General features: G+C 43.9%; 1 protein-coding gene across 1 annotated transcript in view; it reads right to left on the bottom strand.

The window, feature by feature from the left end:
* LAPTM4B (lysosomal protein transmembrane 4 beta) overlaps positions 1 to 7403 on the bottom strand; it is a 61700-nt gene extending 54297 nt beyond the window's left edge. Inside the window, exon 1 of the mRNA XM_086609486.1 lies at positions 7308 to 7403. Within this exon, the coding sequence (XP_086465612.1) occupies positions 7308 to 7403 (96 nt within the window). The remainder of the gene's footprint in view (positions 1 to 7307) is intronic.
* Positions 7404 to 18623: the final 11220 nt, after the last annotated feature.

Below are 18623 nucleotides of genomic sequence, written 5' to 3'. Positions count from 1 at the left end.
ACAGTCAAAGTATGAGCCTCACAATAAAACCAGAGAAAAAGAAAGTAATCAAGGAAATTAATTCATGGCTATTTTGCAACATCCGTTCCATATGTCCAGGAATATATAAGACTAATTGCATTTTCACTGACGTCAGTCTAATCAACGATCAGTTTACGAAGCTTAATGTGTTCTCCTCTGGCTCACTAGGAGATACATATTAACCTTCAACAGAACTGCTAAACACAGTTTACTTGATTAATGTAATACCTCCTCTCCTTTCTATAAATACATTCATGATTTTTGTATAAAAAGGAAATGTGATTACAGCATACTGGACTCTTAATGGGTTTCTTTCCTTTAACAAGCATTAATGTAAACTTTGCTCCTCTTGCAACCAACCATCTGTATTCTCACTGGAGGGAGACGACTGTTCCTTGTAATTCCAGTGAATTTATTATCCAATTGAAGGCCTTACTAAGAAAAAAAATGGGGATTTTACAAAGGTTTGCATTTTCTGAAGTGATAACTGTGTTGATTAGAAGAGACATCTATGTCATTATCCTGGACAACTGATGCAGATTATTAGCTACCATTGCAATGATTCACACACTCTGTGAAAAAATCTTAGTGTGGTACCTGGAGAAATAAGAAAAATTGCATATGTAAGGGGATTAGAGCTTAAAGATGTTTTCAGAAATCCTTGTGTTGTGTTACAGATTAAGAAACAGTTTGGTAAATGCATGAACTGTCCAAAAGGTGCTCACAAGAAATTTTATCCCTCCAATGACTTGAAAAGTTTTTAAAGTAAAAAAAATTAATAAACACACTGATGTATGACAGAGTGTGTAGGGAACCGACAAAATGCTGTTTCTGCTCCTCTCTGCAACACAGCAAACACACAAATCTGGCTATTTTCACTCAGAACAGGAAGCACAGGTAACTTGGGATATGGCGGACTGAGGAATCCACCCTATTTTCAGATAATCTTTCTGGCCTGCTCATGGATTGAGCCTGTCATGCAGAGGTGAGTGATTAGGGTCTTTGCCAGCTGTCTTATTGATTGTGTGATTTAAATTCCTCCCATATGGTACTTTATTTTGTAATTTAACCAAAAAGGGCCTGAAGCATGACTTGGAGAAAGAAGGTGCGATAAGGTCCTGCACTGCAGAAACCAGCCTGGGTTTGTGAATAGTGAGGAGGAGTTCTTTAAGCAGTTCTCCAGAAGCCATTCTCAAAGCAAGTAGCTGTTACTTAATACTGTCTGTCTAAATAAGTTACAATCAGAATGTAGTTATCGAGAAGGTCCTTCGGACAAGATACATTTTATTCATGCTAATGATCAGTTCTGGTCTTTATTCTCTGTTCTATCATGTCTAAAATGCATACATATGTTTTCAGTTTCTTAGGAAAATACCGTGCAGGCCCTGAGCAGAAATTTGTGTGCAGGATCAGTCATTTATTTCCCACTAGTCTTGAAGACAATAATGAAATGGATGCAATCCACTCCAAGAGCGAATACTCTGAATCTCCTCTGATTCCAGTCTCTGTTGGATATTCAACATGTACATCAATCATACAGGGCAGCCTTTGAAAGTAGGATTCATAGTTTTCTCTATTCATAATGAATTCCAAGTTTTCTCTCACTCTCCTCAAGAGCAAGGATGTGCACAGGAAGTCTCAAATGAGTTACTTGGGAATGTTACTGTTTTTTTTCAAGATCTCAGCTTTCATTTTATGAAAGGAAGAACAAACAATAGAAAAACTAATGATAATTTTACAGGCATGGCACTTGGGACATAAATATTTAGTCACTGCAGCCATTTCCACTACAAGAAGTGGGAATCTCAAGTCATTTCAGATTATTTACTGACTCCTTCATCTGCCAGTGGAGAAACGTCACCTGCTGCTGACGTTCCATCTCCTACCAAGGGACGGGAATTAGCCAAGCCATTGGCACCATCCAGCCCTTTCCCCTGAAAATACTGCCCAGGTCTGGGCTGTGGAGAGGCAATCAAACCACCTGCCAAACCCACAGTAAGCCCCATTCTGCAAGGCTTCTTTTCCCCAGTGCCACCAGTATTGGACTGTTAGTGGAGGCGGTAAAGGCAGCGTTGCCTACAAGATAATCTGACCCAGCGCCCCAGCTATATCACACTGGTATGACATAGGAAGTGACATCCTTGGCTGATATGAAGGAACAGAGCCTTCAGTGAGATGGCTGATGTTCTATAACCATTCATACAAGTAGAGATCCTTTATTCTTAGCTCATTTCATTCCATATAAAAGCAAAGCAAGCTAATTTTCTGAGTAAAACACAAGGCCTCACACTTCTATTCATACAAATTCCCACAACCTGGCGCTGGGATAACAGTTTCCAATTCTCTGCAACATCAGGCTTTCTGATGGTGCAATTTCCCCCTTTTCACAACTTCAGTTCTTTTCTCAGTTTTCAAAATCTCCCAATTCCCATAGGTTTGAAAATAATTAATAACTTCATCTCTTCTTAGAATTCCTTTATTTCCCTGTAAGGGCCTTTCCACTCTGTTCAAGGGATCCCTGCTAACAACTCCTTGCTGATGAGAGCAGACTCAGACAGCGTAAAGATTACAGGAGTGGGGACAGAGCAGCTCGGAAAGACCCCAGTGTAGGTATATTTTGTTTACGTGAGCAGTCAGTGCTGATCTCTACTCCCTACCAAGCAAGCCAAGATTTCAGTAATCTTCTAACTGGTATTTAAGCACATTGCCATACGTGCTGCTTTGCACAGGGCTTGAAAAAGACGAGGAAAGTAAGTGCAGCCCAGTCACAAAATATATACCCAGATTCTCTTTTTGATATCGATCCAAGTGACCTCATCAGGGTTTTCAATCTGTAAATCAACGAGGCCATAGCAAGTGGTGCTTTTCTTTTGCTTTACAACAAAAAGAGGCTACTACCAGTATATTTTTTCATCCATGGGAATTCAATCCTTTTACTAAAAAACGGCTGGGATGCAGACAGAGATTATGCATGTTCTCAACCGTATATTCACGACTGGCGATTCACGCGGCGCTTTCCACCGCCAGCAGCTCAGAGGCTGAGGCCGCTCTGGCCAACAGCTCCAGCTCCCTCCGGTTACGCCCTCACGGTACGACTCGGTAACTCGCCGGTAGAAAAGCTTCTCAGCCTTCCATTAGTTTTTATTTTTAGCCTTTCTCTGCCGGGGCCCCGGGGAGCGCGGAGGGAGGCGGCGCTGAGCCGCGGACAGCTCCGGCGGGGCTGGACAGCTCCCGCGGCGCCGCCGGGGCGGCAGCGGCTCCCGGGGACCGGGGCACCGGCGGCATCGGGGGCACCGGGGGGACCGGCGGGACCGGGGCACCGGGGAGGGGAGCGGGCCATGCCCCGGGCACTGCTGCAGCCAGGCGGCACTGGGCACACATCGCTCGAAGACGAAAGCTCCTTCTTTTAAGGCTCTTCTGTCTTAACCGGTGCCTTAAAGTTTGGTCTTCTCCTGTCCCAAGTCAATGGGAGACAATTCCCGTTGTCCCAGGCGGTGCCGGTGGAGCCTCGGGGTGTGCATAAACCCCGCTGCCACGTGGCGGGAGGGTGGGAAAGCCTTCCGTGACACTGTCAGCACATCTGACGTCATTCCTTCTTTGTGTTTTAGATAAAGAAAGGGGAGTCCGTTTCCTCAGGAAGGAGACATGCCGTGTTTATAAAGGCTGTTGCCAACAGGGATGTTATTCTGACTCGCCAGTACTGACTGGGTCACTTGGAAATTACAAAAACACCGGCTTTCCCCTGGACTCCGGCACCCAGGGGAGATCAGAACTAAAGTTGGCTTGTTTCAGTGGCATCACTGCTTTGAACAGCACGATGGTACAACTGTCTTGAACGCAGCTAAGCTGCTGGAAGTGGCTTTCTCATTTTCTCATTTTCCTTTTTTATTTTTTTTTAAAAAAACATGATACTTGTAAGACTTTTGTGCCCAAAATGGTTCTGTGTTATTACCTGTGACCTCTGACTTAATGTTTGATACAACGCAGAGAAGTGTAAAGTCCATGCCAGTAGGATAAAACCCAAAGATTAATAACCAGTTAAACCAAATTGGTCCTCAGCTTTTGAAATAAATATTACCCCCCAGCCAACCATATTACTGCCATCTTAATCTTCAGCATAATGTTTGCATTCAACATTGCAGTACCTCCTCTTAAGCTTTTCTCCCCAAGGCAGCACACCAGTTCCTGAAGTGTAATCTACAACCCGATTAGATATTCTTTTCAGGAAATTTCCTCTGGCTGCTCCACCCTTTACTAGCTACTTTTTACACTGAAGTACCTCAGTGCTCTGTGATAGTATGTATATTGTATTATATATAATATATTGGAATATCAGGCAATGCTGTGTTATATTATTCTAGCTGCAGTACCCATGGCTCTACCAGGAATAAACTACTGAAACACAAGAGCTATAGAAACACTAGCATTCTGAGATCCATTATCTTCTAAAACACAGCAAAGTTAAATATTTATTTCCCAGCTATTGATACTTTGTGAGACCATTGTAAGTGACCGTGGCTGCTGGGTGCGTGTTGGAAATGCACACAGCGTTCCTTCCCCTGACCTATGCAGGAAAGTGCTCTCATTATGCAGCACTGGTGACTTCACTTGCACTCAGCTCCCCACTCTTTCCACTATTTGTAGTATCCCAAACATTCAATCAAAACATTAAAACTAAAGAGCTAAAACATCATCACAGAGAAATGCGCTATTTTTTCCACATTTACTCAGACATGAAATTCTGCCTTTTGAGATTATACTAACTCAAAATTGGTTCAACATGTGCAAATGTTATTTTGAAAGCCTGCCAAAACTTTTAAGCTACTATTTTTTCCTCCTTCAGAAGCCTCTATTACTGAATCGTTGTATTCATAGTTATAGAATAAAACTTACACTTCACAGGTAGCGAGATATGAAAAAACAACAAGAAAACTATTCATTCTCTAGGGGTATGTTTTTTCCTCAAGTAATTTCCTGTGAAGCATAAAGGCAAACATTATACAGAATACACGTTAGTGTGGCAAAAAATCAAAGGAGTTTTTATTTGAACTTTATTTGCGATAACGCTCATAGCTCACATGTAGTTTGGAGTAAGGCAACCACCCAGAATGTATACAGAAAAAAAATTGCCAGCAGGGCAGCATTTCTTTTTATGTAAACCCTGAATAGCACATGGTATCAAATCATAATTGTTCTTCTGAGATAAATCAATATTCTCATATATGACTTTGTAAACTAGATCTGTCAGCCAGGGGTAGCTATTTACTAAAGGAGCTACCCCTTCCTTACTTATTGCTTCCTAACTTTGTAAGCCAGCAAAAAGGTTTAGCATTTATTATCAACATGCAGCTATATTTCTATTCTTAATAGCTAACCTTAATAATCTAAATATTTGTGAAAGAGGAGAAAACACAGAAAGAAATATGCACCCTGACATGTTGTGAGTCATTGTCAGTTTGAACTCATTCAGAAATCTGCCCTGAAAACTCCATGAAAGCAAAAAAGCAAAGTAGGAAGAGATGTAAATCAGGAAATACCTGCTAGTTAGAAAAGAAAATCTTAAAATAGATTTTGCAGAAAATACTATGTGAAATTGAGGCAGCGGTATTTAAATGTTAGTAACTCAATAGGTAAAGAAATCTGAAAAGCCGTCAGGCTTTTCTTTGTATCTAAAGCCAGCTGATGCACTTAATTCCCTCTTCCTCAAATATCTTTAGGTTCACTGAACAGCTAAAATGTCTGCATCCATGTCTTTGTGCAGCCAATGTGAAGAGGCTTCATTCAGCTGAAGGCAGAAAGAAATAACAAGCATCCTGGAAGAAACATTCAAAAGCTTTCAGGTCATATTAAAACTTATTGAAACTTCATTACAGCCAGGCAGAGAGGGGTGGTTTTCTCAATACTGTCAGTATTCCAGATACCACAGGCTATGGATATTGCATTTAACTATATTTTATTAAACCAGGAGCAAGAAATAGTTCAACTAATGCACCATTTTCTCAATGGTGAAATGTGTTTTATAGGACATAGAGCATTTTATATTATTTCTAGGATATAAATGTCAACCTAGCCTTTTTATTACGCTGAGTGAATTTATTTAATGAGCTGTCCTACACTGGAGGCCAGCCCTGCATTTTTCACTTGCTTCTGAAGGGAATTTCAGTAGTTAGCAAATAAGCCCAGGTCTGATCTGCTTCCGTTTGCAATCATTTGAAAAATGATGCTTGGCAAACAGCTCTGCATGGCCTTGGCATCAGGCAGGGCCTGATTTCTCACTTCAAGAGACAGGGAAGACTGAGCAGGCTGAGAAGTGCATCTACATAACCCACAGCGATGAACTGGCTCTTTTATTGCTGTGACACGTTTGCAAACCCTGCGACTACGGCAGAGCCGGCTCTGGGAAAGCCGCTTTTCCTGCATTGCCACCCAAGAGATTGAGAAAAGACTGTCAAAGACAGGAGAGGAACTAAGGGCTTAATGTGCCTCCTCCTCACCCAGTCTTTCCACTGGCTGAATAACTGGGTGTCGAACAACCTCTAGAACTGACGATAACCCGTTAAAACTGTTCCCAAAGGTTAATTCCTCACTCATGTCCTATAACCCTGATAGAGGAAAGAAAGTCTTTCTAGCACCTGGCAGCATCTGCCTGAAAGGTTTCAGCTCCATCAGGCAGACCAAGATACTTCTGACAAACGATTCTCGGACAAACAAGGACCAGTGGTGACCAGAACACCCAACTTCTTGACGAAACAGCCACCAGAGATGATAAAAGAAGATTTTCTGCGCAGCGCACAGAGGGCATGGGCAGCCTCGCCGGAGCCAACACACCAGTGGGGCCTGGGTGCTGCGGGCAGCTCCAGTCTGAGGAACACCACTGTGAAGTTTGGGGGAGCCAGGCAAACCCCTCGCTCCAGGGATCATCCCTCCCTCAATCGCATTTCCATCCACCGAACAGCTTTTTGCTTGAGACCCTGCTGAGCCTGCCTGTGCTCTGTACCCCCTGCTCCCACCCCCCTCACCCTTAACATTTCCCAATTTAAGACAGCCTAAATACCAGCCTCTCCCTTACAGGGGGATAACCACTGGGTTAGCGGCGGGGAAGCGCTGGAGCTCGCTGAGCTGCTAATAATAGCTTGGCTCCTCGGAGGGTTCTTTCCAAAAGAGGGGGCAGCTTTAGCTGCTGCCATGGGCACCCCCATGGCAGCAGCTAAGGCTGCCCCCACCGAGCGACCCGCGGCGAGGAGACACCCCCGGGGGGGGACGGGGAGAGCCGACGAGCCGCTTACCAGGTACCAGACTCCGAGGATGATGGTGCCGGTGCGGACATGGCAGCAGAGGCAGCAGCTGTTGGAGTAGAAGCGAGCCCAGGGCGAGCTCAGCATCTCCGCGGCTCCTCGGGGCTCCGCGCCGCTCCGCGCCACTCGCCGCGCCACGCTCCGCGGAGGCGGGACCGGGGCCGGGGCCGCCCATCCCGGCGGGCGGGACCGAGAGCGGAGGGACCCAGCCCAGGCGGCGGCGGCAACGAGGGGGGGGGGCGGGATGTGTGTAGAGGTATAGCTCGTCTAGCGGTTCTTGGCTGGCAAACCAGTAGAATTAAACCAGTCCATTTCACTATCAAGAAAGACAATATCAGAGATCATGGAATGCTTTGGGTTTGCCCCAGATTCTAAAGCCATGAGCGTTGATTTTTTTCCATAGTGCCCTCCTGACCCGTTCCCAAAGTCGCTGCTGTTAAAGAGGCTGGAATTGCCCTCGTGTACCTGATACACAAGTTAACATTAACCTCATTGTCACCACCCGTAGTTAAATGTCCTGATGGGGGTGAGGGAAGCAACCTTAGGGAAGGACCCAATGCTGCGTATTCAAACACTGATGCAGGTAGAAGCTAAACTTCCTACCAAGCATCTGGCTTTTTCATATTTTATTATTTGAGACCTGCATCATTCTCTAGAGGAAATAACGAAGAAAATTCTACCAGGAGGTCTGTATGCCTAGCCTGACCCTAAGAATCATTTATTTACTGCTTCTATCTTGGCTTCCTACCAAATCTCACAATTTATCATCAAAATACCACATTCAAAATTACTCAAATGTACCCCTATATGGTTGCTTTGGGGTGGCTCTTTATTTTTTACATATATCTGCACAGAACAGGAACTCCCAAGATAAAAGCTAACTTGGCACGGAGGAACATTTCTAACTATGCCTTATCCCTACTTGTAAAGCCACTACAGCAAATTAAACTAAAAATACTTTGAGTAGGAACTTTACATAACCTCTGTTCTCAGATTGTCCTTACAAAACTTTCATGGTTTTGGGGGGCAGTTTTGTGCAGAAAGAGAAAAGCCACTTGGCATTAAATTTATATTTTTTACTAGATTATATGCATAAGCCAAATACTGTCTTTTCAAGATTCATATTCAAAAATGACAGTAAAATCACAATAAAATGAAAAATCCACTTTGACAAAACAAATATTCAAAAGACCAAAGGAAAATCCCAAACAAGGTGGACTGGACTATCTCACTGATAACCTTGAGAGACCTCAATCTTAAATATCAGAAAGTAATCAAGTTAGAAAGACTAAACCCTGGATGCACACGTTGTAAGGGTACGTGGGAGGTAAGAGCATCTGCTTCATTAAGGTTATCTGACCAAGGACCTGATCTTTTCAAAGCAAAGAGGATAATACAGGGGGAAGTGATAAACAAGGACACAAACCTGGTGGACAAGGAACAACAGAGACAATGCCAAAGACCAAAAGTCTCCAGTTACTGATTGATGGGCAATTGAGGAGCTTCAGGGCCAGCTTTGGAGAGGGTCACCTGGATTTTGTAACTGATAAGAAGGGACAAACAAAAGGAACATGAGGATTTGGGATATTTGAGGGGGCTCTGTGGGACTCTGCTTCTTCCCAATCCCACTAATCCTTCCTTCCTAAATTTTGCAAAGCAGGCATCAGACAGAAAGGGGTACAGAAGGGGTCAATCGTGTGTAAAGTACACTTGCCTGACTGAGCTCTGTGCCTGATCACCATTTCTTCTTAAATCCTTTCTTAGCTGTCTCTCTGCCTACTCTCACTCTCCCCACGCAGAGCAGAGGGCAGCACCTTGTCTGTGGCCTTCTGCATAGCTGTGCCCCTTGGTGGCCTGTGCCGCAGCAGCCACGTCCATCAGCCAGGGATGGGCACACCAAGCTGGGCTCCAGCCGCTGGGCAGGAGAAAGTCCAGGCCCTGGAGATGCTGAAGGCGGCAGTCATGTAGAACATCCCCCAGCACAGCTCTTAGCTCTGTAAGGGGAAATCAACTGCATGTCTTCTTTTGCTTATGGTTTCCCATCAATTGCTTTAATGTGAATATCCTCAGAAGAAAAAGGAAGGAAGAATGAGAAGGTGAACACGAACTACTTCAGAGCAGTTTCCTGTATAATTATTAATTTCCATGCAAAAAGCCTGATGGAAAAGATCAGGAAGCATCAGGCTTTGTGTCACACTACTGATTTATAACCAACTCTAGAAGTCCTGAGAAGTATAAATCACAGGCAGAGTTTAGAGAAACGAAGTCCAATCTGCTCCTTTCTATTTTTATTTCTGTGGCATACTACGTACTTTACAGATGGAAGACCAAGTCCCTGCCTTGCAGCATTTATAGACTTCAGCTCTCATCAGCAGCTGATAGTGCACAAGCACAAGCACTGCTGTGCACTTGCATGGAGCCCCACCAGCTCTGAGACTGACCCACTGATCCCAGCTCACTCCCCTTGCTACCAGCTGTGGAGGCAAAGATGTAGTCCCAAGTAAAATTAAACCAAAAAGATACAAGAGACAGTAAAAGCGGAGGTGGTCACAATGCAGATTACAGCATGAGGTTCGCTGGGCTCCAGTGCACACCACTCCATTTTTCTTACAGGCAAGTAAATTTTGACAAGATGCTTTGGCTGCTGCAAGTCAAGAGAGTAGCTTTCTCTGCAAAACCTCATCCAGAGGAGAACTTGATTTCCTGCCTCGGCTTCTGAGCGAGCTCTTTGGAAGGAGGGTTGGCTGGTGGGACATTGGCACCAGGCGGCAGTTTCTGTTGGAGGCAGTTGCGAGCACCACGTTGGTCTTCTCCTTCCAGGCCTGACCACCAACACAGCCTCCTGCTGCTGTGTGCCCCTCCACTAGCAGTGATGTCGATGGCCTTCAGTAGCCACCGTTTAGCAGAAGGAAATCCACTTACTGGGACTGTTACATGAACCTTTAAAGGCCTTAGAAGAATGCTGTCAAGTGTGCATCGAGTGAGAAATTCAACAGAAATTAAGTGGTCGCAAGTATAGAAAACTCGGTGTTCACTAATTTGTGTCAGAGCCCGAGTATTATTGCAGCTACACACCCATAACCATCACCTCCGTGGTTCAAGCCTCTGTGCCACTCACTTTGCCTTATAAACCAAACACTTCTCACAGAGATGGCTGTGAACCCGTCACGTCTGATCTTACTCCTAAAAGCAATCAGAACGGTGGAAGATCATTTAAGATGGACGAGTGACAACTTCGGAACTGAATGAGACTGTGTTTTGTCAAGGCTCCTCTCAGAAACACAAGAAACACTCTGGATTATCATCTTTATCCATCAAAACTTGAGCAGGACCGGTATCGCTGCCTTGCTCAGAAAGTGATATAAACCCAAGTGAATAGACAGGCTGCTCAGAAGCACTTGTTTCAGTTGTGCTGAAAAAATAGATGATCTTTCTGGTGGGATCCATGATATGGTAAGAAGTTTTTCTAAGCGAACATTTGATTCTGAAATTAAACACAGCTCAGGGGCAAAACCTGGCACACCCTTGCTCAGCCGTGGGCTGGTGTGTGGGCTGTAGGATGCATCCAGAAGAGAAATGCAAAGAAATGCAGATTCACGGCTCCCACCTGCCCCTCCTTGCCATAGCAGAGCTGTACATCGCTCACCTCACTTCATACAGCCACTCATTCCCTACAGCACACCCCGAGGGCTGTGCCAGCCAGCTGGGGAGGGACCCAGCCCAACTTGGGTTCATTGCCAAATCTTCTCTGGGCTGCAAGTTGTTAAAGAAATCCAGTATATTCCATGTCCTGCTTCTGATCTGTGCTCTCCCATGTGTCCCCTGTGACCTCCTCACTCCAGGGGACAACTTCTTCCTCCTGCCAGAGGATGCTACGATTCATTTGGCCTTTTCTTGTGCTTTCTCGCTCTCATTAAAATTGGTACTCCTCTTCCTAACCTTTTTAATACCTTTCTGAACAAGATTGCTTGAAAAGGACAGGTGACTTGGAAGCTGCCTGTCATTCCCACCTTCTGTCAGACCTACTCACAGTCCACAGAGATGGTGCAGCATAGTTCAATTGGCCTTGAATAATTGTTACACTATTGCCCAGCATTGCCTACAACACGTACACAAAAGGGCAGCTCAAGGGAATCACATCTTCTGCTTGCAGGATTAGCCACGTGCTCCAGAGTGAGCAAAGAAGTTGTTAATTGTTTTCTATTTGTCCAGGTTAAGACAAGATAAGAAAAGGGTTAAACATTGCCCAGAAACCAAGGTCTGGGTATTGTCCTTGGGCACAGGGAGGTGACAAAGTTGGGAAATTGGCTGTGACTGTAGTAAAGAGCCATTTTAAGAGTCTGGGTTGTGGTTTGGCTTCCTTCAGAGCCTGTGTTTCAGGCTGGCTGCAAATGATTCCAGTATTCAGGGCTAAAGAAATATTTAATGCAACAAAATTTAAAAAACACCCATGCTTTCTAAAAAAAGTAACCCTCCAATAAATGTCTGACAGCATCTCTCTGCCACAAAGACTGGCCAACGTGCAATAAAATACGACTGCTGCCACAATTCAAAATGGGTTCAAGAGGTCATTCATTCTCCTGGTTTGTGTAAAAAAGGTCAGAGTGAGAACAGTATTTTTCTCCAGCCTGTTACAACTCAGCGTACCTCTTAGCAGCCTGTAAGGAGCCGTCGCAATGACACAGCTTGGTGTGCAACTGCTTGCGCAGAGCCAGTCACACTCTCATGTTTCAGTACCAAAAAATACACAACAATTTCTTTTTGCTTTCTTTAGAAATTCTCTTTTGACCTCTAAGAAATCGTTGAGAGAAACACCTGGACCTTTTTATCTCACTTCTAGGATACTTTGTCATGATTTGCTGTATAAAAGATAGTGATTCTAATCTCTTAGACATCTGATATACTTACACATTTTATTTTATGGTGGTAAACTGCATTTGCAGCTCTAGCTCCCTTGGGCCACAGCTTCGTAATTCTGTTTTAATATTGCTGATTTTAAAATACATATCATTAAAACATTTTGATAGGTTGCCTTCATAAATCAGAAAGCCAAGAGCTCAAATGTTCTCCAAGGAAGAGCTTGCCTTACTGCCTCCTTCCTTTTCCCTTTTTCTGACTTGAAAGCCTAGCAGTTTTGCTGTGAAGATATAGGACTCACAAGAAGGCTGGTAAGCTCTGGAGTACACTGAGATACAACTCTCTCTTTTGTCTTCTGGCCTTCCCATTCCTGCTAGCCTCGCAGATAATTTTAGATGGTTTCTTCTTATCCAAAATGCTGTGCTACGCTCACTAGAAACCTCAAAGACAGGTTAAGTGATTATCTAATTATTTGCCTGGCAGCAGATTTGCAATTTGGTAGCATGTACTGGCAGCCTTTCTTCAGCATCAGGTGCAATACACTATCCATGGGCTGCAGTCTGCTCAGAGGCATACCCGCTCCAGCATGGAGCGCTTCCTTCCAAAAGTACATACCCTGACACATCCCCAACAATGTCTCTTTCCGTGTGTCTCTTCCATTTCTCCTCAGGTGGCTCTTTTGTGTCCTCTCCCTTTCTCCTCTCCCTTGCCCATGCTGTTTTTTCTTAAGCAGGGTGGCCACAGGCCCCCTTCACTGAAGTTTTCGCATGCAGAAGGTATTTACACTGAAGTTAGAGCCATCTGGCATTGGCTGTGACCAGCACAGAGCACGACATCCTTCCATACAGGGCAGGTTTGCAGCCCCCAGCTACCAAAAGCCTGTGATTTATGCCCAATGCATTCCATCCCTACAAGTGGATGACAGGGTCAGCACTATTACAGAGTGAACATACGTTCATCACAGAGTCCATCCCTCCTCCCTGCTGACAGCGGTTAACACCCTAACAGACTGAACAAGTACCTATTCCACACTCTACCTCTTGTCCCTGCAAAACGCAAAACCAAGAATAAGTCGTTTACCATGTTTTAGAAAACAAGCAAATGATTCGTACAGTATGAGCAACAATTAAAACCCCTGCTGAAGGTACCAATAGGCTTATGAATCCTGTAGCAGTAGGGCTTTATCTAACAGTGCCCACTCGATGCAATACAGACATTTTGTTCTTTGGGGAGTAAAACTGTGCATTAGACAGATTTGATCTCTTGCTTCCATCCCTCCAACAGCATTAGCTGAACTTTCCCTTGTGCAAGTCTTTGGCTCACAGTTCCAGATCTCTAAAGAACCTTCCAGCCCACTCTGCCATGGCCACTCTCTCATCTTTCTGGAAGATCTGTAAGTCTCAGATCTGTAGAGTGAGAGCATGGATGGCTTTCAGCCTTTCTTTGCACTTTTTCCAAGGCCAACCACACTATGGGATTTTCTGTATTATTCCTGGTTATGCTGCTAACATTGGTGTTTCTCTTGCATGCTTTCCCAGTTTGATACGTATAGATCCCACCTTAACTAACAGGATGCTCCACCAGCTCATCAGGTGATAGTCCAGGGGCATTTGTAACTGTCTAACTGTCAGGGATTTTGGGCCATGGCATTAGTGTTCACCACTACCTTACATGTAAGGGGAACTCTGACAGCCAAAGCAACTGCAGCTCCTTCCCAGCCCCTTCACTGGGGCATCTAATTTGTGAGATTGGTAGAGTCGGGTCATTGCTCCACATTTTCCTCCATCAGCAACCCCAAAGCCCTCCTCCCTCATGTTATACATGTATTAACTGATCTTAACAAAAATGTTTAAGAGATAGATACATGAAAGTAAAGCATATAAAGTCAAAGACAATCTGAAAAATACATCTAAAGACGGAGTATGATGTGTTTAAAGCATGCTCATTCTTTGAAATTTTCTACCCTTCTGGTTGGTGTTTCTATACCACTAACCAGCAGCAATAACAGGGTAAGTCTGTGAATTTCTGTAACAACTTTAGTTCTCCCAGCTAAACAGGGCTAGTGAACCTTGTGCCCCACCTTATGCCCAGGGGGGTGGAAGAACTTTGGCTTTTCCCCTCTGCTGGCTCAGCATGCCTGAAGACAGCGAGAAGTGGAGACACCACCACTAACCTCTGCAGCTTGCTTCCAACCACTATCAACCAAACTGCTAAGCGCAGGTGTCTTGTATCTAACTCACACTCATCATCTCTTCCTCCATCAGGCTAATGAGACCCTTTAGCATCTTGTATCCCAGTAACTTCTACTCTACTATGAAGTCTTCTCCATGTCTTTTTGATAAATTAAACCTCTACCCATCAGACACTACTTCGAGTCCTTTATGTTTATCGCTTCTCTCACTAGTGTAGGGTGTCAGTCTTGTAAAAGCCTTTAAAACCGCAGGCATCAAGCATGACAGTATTTGTTTAATTGATGGACACAGTATTGAGATTGTACTCCCCATTCCTCTTCACTACTGTAATTCAAACATCCTGGGATTTACACTTGACCTTTTACTACAGTGACCCAGTGGAAGGTCACGCTTAGGGGTTTTTTGGCCTTTTGGCCTAAATTCTTATGCTGGACACAGTATTCAACTGATTGGTACAGATGGGTACATTTTATCCATAGTCTATAGCCAATTATAGAACATGAAATACAGTACAGGAGGATGAGATGGAGCTGTTCGATAAATAGGTGGTTATGTTGCCAGCAGTGTCATGCTGCTGCCAGATTGCTTGAGCAAATTCGGTGACAGTTTTTAATGCTATGTTGAGTTTGCGGTCAGAGAGGTCACAGGTCTTTGATTGATAGGAGAGGCAAACCTTCTAAGAAAAGCTAATATACATCAAATAGTATTTACTTCCTTTTAGTTCCATTAGTTAGATTAGTTAATGTTTAATTTATGGATTCATTTGAGTATGGCTCAATACTGGGAATGTGGCCAGATTTTATTCTCTTTTCATTATGCTATTATGAGTTTTTTCTCTTTTTTTAAAAAGCTCATTTTGTTTGTTTGTTTTTTTTAAATGTAGAAGTTTTGCTCATCAAGCATGTTCTATTTGCATATTTGTTCGGATTTTTTTTTTACCTTATATCTAGAAGTCATGATCATTTGGTCTTTTATTAACAATCTCAGTCTAGTGATAAATCATTCTCTTCCACCCTATTGAGAACTGACACTGATTTTTAAGTACAGTCAAGAGGAATTAAAACAATATATCTTCTGTAATTGTAGCTTATTACTGCCTGTAAGTTACAGAGCAAACACTTCCCAGATCCATCTGTTTAGATGCTAGTCAGGTTTCAAGCAGTAACTCCCCACTTTACGAGGGAGCCTGCTTAAACTTTGCCCCAAGCGCATTTTGTTGTTTAGCACATTAAGCACCAATAACCCGGGCTTTGAGCTATCACCAACTTTAAAGCAACTGAAAAGCATCACCATCGTTATTTTGAATACCTGTGAAGTTATTCCTCTCTTCCTACTCTCTTCCAAGTTTGCTGGACTCTCGAGTAAACTCCAGGGTACGCCATCCAGTTCTTCTCACTGGTGTTCACTGCAGGCAGAGGTTTGCCACACAGCTTTACAGAAACTTCCAGTCTCACCTGTACTATTTTTTTCTAAGCTAAGAAGAGCGCTTGAATTTCTCCAAGCGCCACATCCTCCGCCAATGTACCCATCTACTGCGTAATACGGAGTCACCAATGGAGCTCGCTGTCTTGCCAGCCAAGCCTGGAGAACATGCCATAGGAGCTGGTGGCTTTACTGCTGTGAAAATGTCAAATGGGTTTGTCACCTTCAATCTGTCCTGAATCCCCTTGATGGCTGACTTGCTGAGCACGTGACAGCAATTCACACACAGCAAATACTTGCCTTTTTCTGCAGCCTGTGCAAAAGCAAACTGCAAGTACTGTACATACAATGTAACCCCTTATATATAAACTATATATAATTACAGGTCCATGGTATGTCCTTCATGAAGCGCAGAGACACAGGACAGATGGATTTGTTGCTTCAAGAGCAAGGAAAACACTTCTTTATGGTGCTGATAGTGCAGAAAGTTTAATTGGATGAAGTTTGTTCTACTTTATAAATCTTTTGTAGGTGTTGGGAAACGCGGCTAGAAAATCTAGATTAAAAGGTACATAAAATGGAGCCACTAGTGCCAGGTGTACTGGTGTGTGTTGAAACTGAAGCTCTCTAGTACTGTATATTTTATATTATCCCTTCTAAAGAGAGGGAGATCGAGGCTGCTAACGTTCTAATTACAGAAATCAAAGATACTCTTGGCTTTTCTTCATCACAGTCTCCTCCAAACATCCAAAATGTCCTCTTAGGACCACTCGCACCAGAGGTAACATTGATAATTTGAATCATATACTAATTTTTCATCCTCCACTTTGTATAGCAAATGGCATTATAAATACCAGTATAATTCTACTCAAATAGCAGGATTTGGCAACTGATCCTCAAGTGCAGTATAAACATCACTTCAAAAGCACGTCACAATCACACTGCTTTCTGCAGTGTGTCCCCATATGACTTATCAGTGTAAAGTATATTACTGTATTGTGACTGTAAAGCATTTCATAGGCGTGCACATCTGAACACGTTTGATTATAGTCTGAAGCAACTTTAGGAAATACTGACTGAGGCAACATTGCAAAGATCTCCCAACTCATGCTGATATTCAGTAATGGACTGGTAAAAGCACAGAGAAAGTTTAATTGCAGTAACACACAATTCTAATTCATCATCTCTGTTGCAGTTCATTTAGTGTCAAATATCTATATCAAAACCTTTGGAATACAAGTTGCTTAGGCATGGCATATGGAAACCACATCTCTGCAGACCAGAACAACACACATCTGTGACTTTGGAGAGCAGTATCTGCTATTTTGCACTAACTCATCATCTCATTCAGTCACTATTTAAAGTGTTTCTGATAGTGCTCTGAAATTAAGTCAAACTTGGTGGGACAAGTTGGTAGATATGTAACAGTACAGTGCCATTACTATGGATCCTGCAGCTTCCTTATCACACACTCTTGTAGTGAAGTACCTAACACTGCTTGCTCAGCGTCTCAGCATCCGACTTACTTTTCAGTTCTAAAGTAAAAATAACTGATCACCAACATGACATTCTCCAAAAGCAAGCATACTTTGAAAATGCAAATCTGCATGTTTTTCCCCTTTTCCTTTGATGTTTAGTGTATATAAGCCCTTAAAACACTTTACTGCCACATAGAACATCTTCATATTTGCAAGATAGCACCTCTTGCTAAGAGTTTAAACTGTTCCGATGAGGGCAGTCCTGAGGAGGAGGACTTGGGTGTGTTTATTGATGAGAAGCTCAATATGAGCCAGCAACGCATGCTTGCAGCCCAGAAAGCCAACCGTATCCTGGGCTGCATCAAAAGAAGTGTGGCCAACAGGTCGAGGGAGGTGATTCTGCCCCTCTACTCTGCTCTCGTGAGATGCCACCTGCAGTACTGTGTCCAGCACTGAGGCTCCCCCAACATAAGAAGGAGATGGAGCTGTTGGAGTGGGTCTAGAGGAGGGCCACAAAGATGATCCGAGGGCACTTCTCCTATGAAGACAGGCTGAGAGAGTTGGGGCTGTTCAGCCTGGAGAAAAGATGATCTAGCAGCGTTCCTGTACCTAAAGGAGGCCTACAAGAAAGCTGGAGAGAGACTTTTTGCAAGGACATGTAGTGATAAGACAAGGGGCAATGGCTTTCAACTGAGAGTAGATTTCCATGAGATCTATGGAAGAAATTCTTCCCTCTGAGGGTGGTGAGGCACTGGAATAGGTTGCCCAGAGAAGCTGTGGGCACCTCATCCCTGGAGGTATTCAAGGTCAGGTTAGATGAGATTTTGAGCAACCTGATACAGTGGAAGGTGTCCCTGCCCATGGCAGCGGGGCTGAAACTAGATGATCTTTAAAGGTCCCTTCCAATCCAAAACCCTCGTGAGACCTCACTTGGAGTATTGCGTCCAGTTCTGGAGTCCCCAACATAAGAAGGACATGGACCAGTTGGAGAGGGTCCAGAGGAGGGCCACGAAGATGATAAGAGGGCTGGAGCACCTTTCCTATGAGGACAGGCTGAAAGAGTTGGGGCTGTTCAGCCTGGAGAAGAGGAGGCTCCGGGGTGACCTTATAGCGGTCTTCCAGTACCTCAAGGGGGCCTACAAGAAAGATGGGGAGAGGCTGTTCAGGAGGGCCAGATGTGATAGGACAAGGGGTAATGGTTTTAAAATAGAGGGAGGTAGATTCAGGTTGGATATTAGGAAAAAATTTTTTACCATGAGAGTTGTAGAACACTGGAACAGGTTGCCCAGAGAGGTGGTGGATGCTCCATCCCTGGAGACGTTCAAGGCCCGGTTGGATGAGGCCCTGAGCAACCTGAT

The sequence above is a fragment of the Tauraco erythrolophus genome, chromosome 3 (assembly GCF_009769465.1).
Source record: "Tauraco erythrolophus isolate bTauEry1 chromosome 3, bTauEry1.pri, whole genome shotgun sequence".
In the NCBI taxonomy this organism is placed as follows: Eukaryota; Metazoa; Chordata; class Aves; order Musophagiformes; family Musophagidae; genus Tauraco; species Tauraco erythrolophus.
Note: the sequence above shows the minus strand (reverse complement) of the source record. Positions and strands in the feature narration are given on the sequence as shown.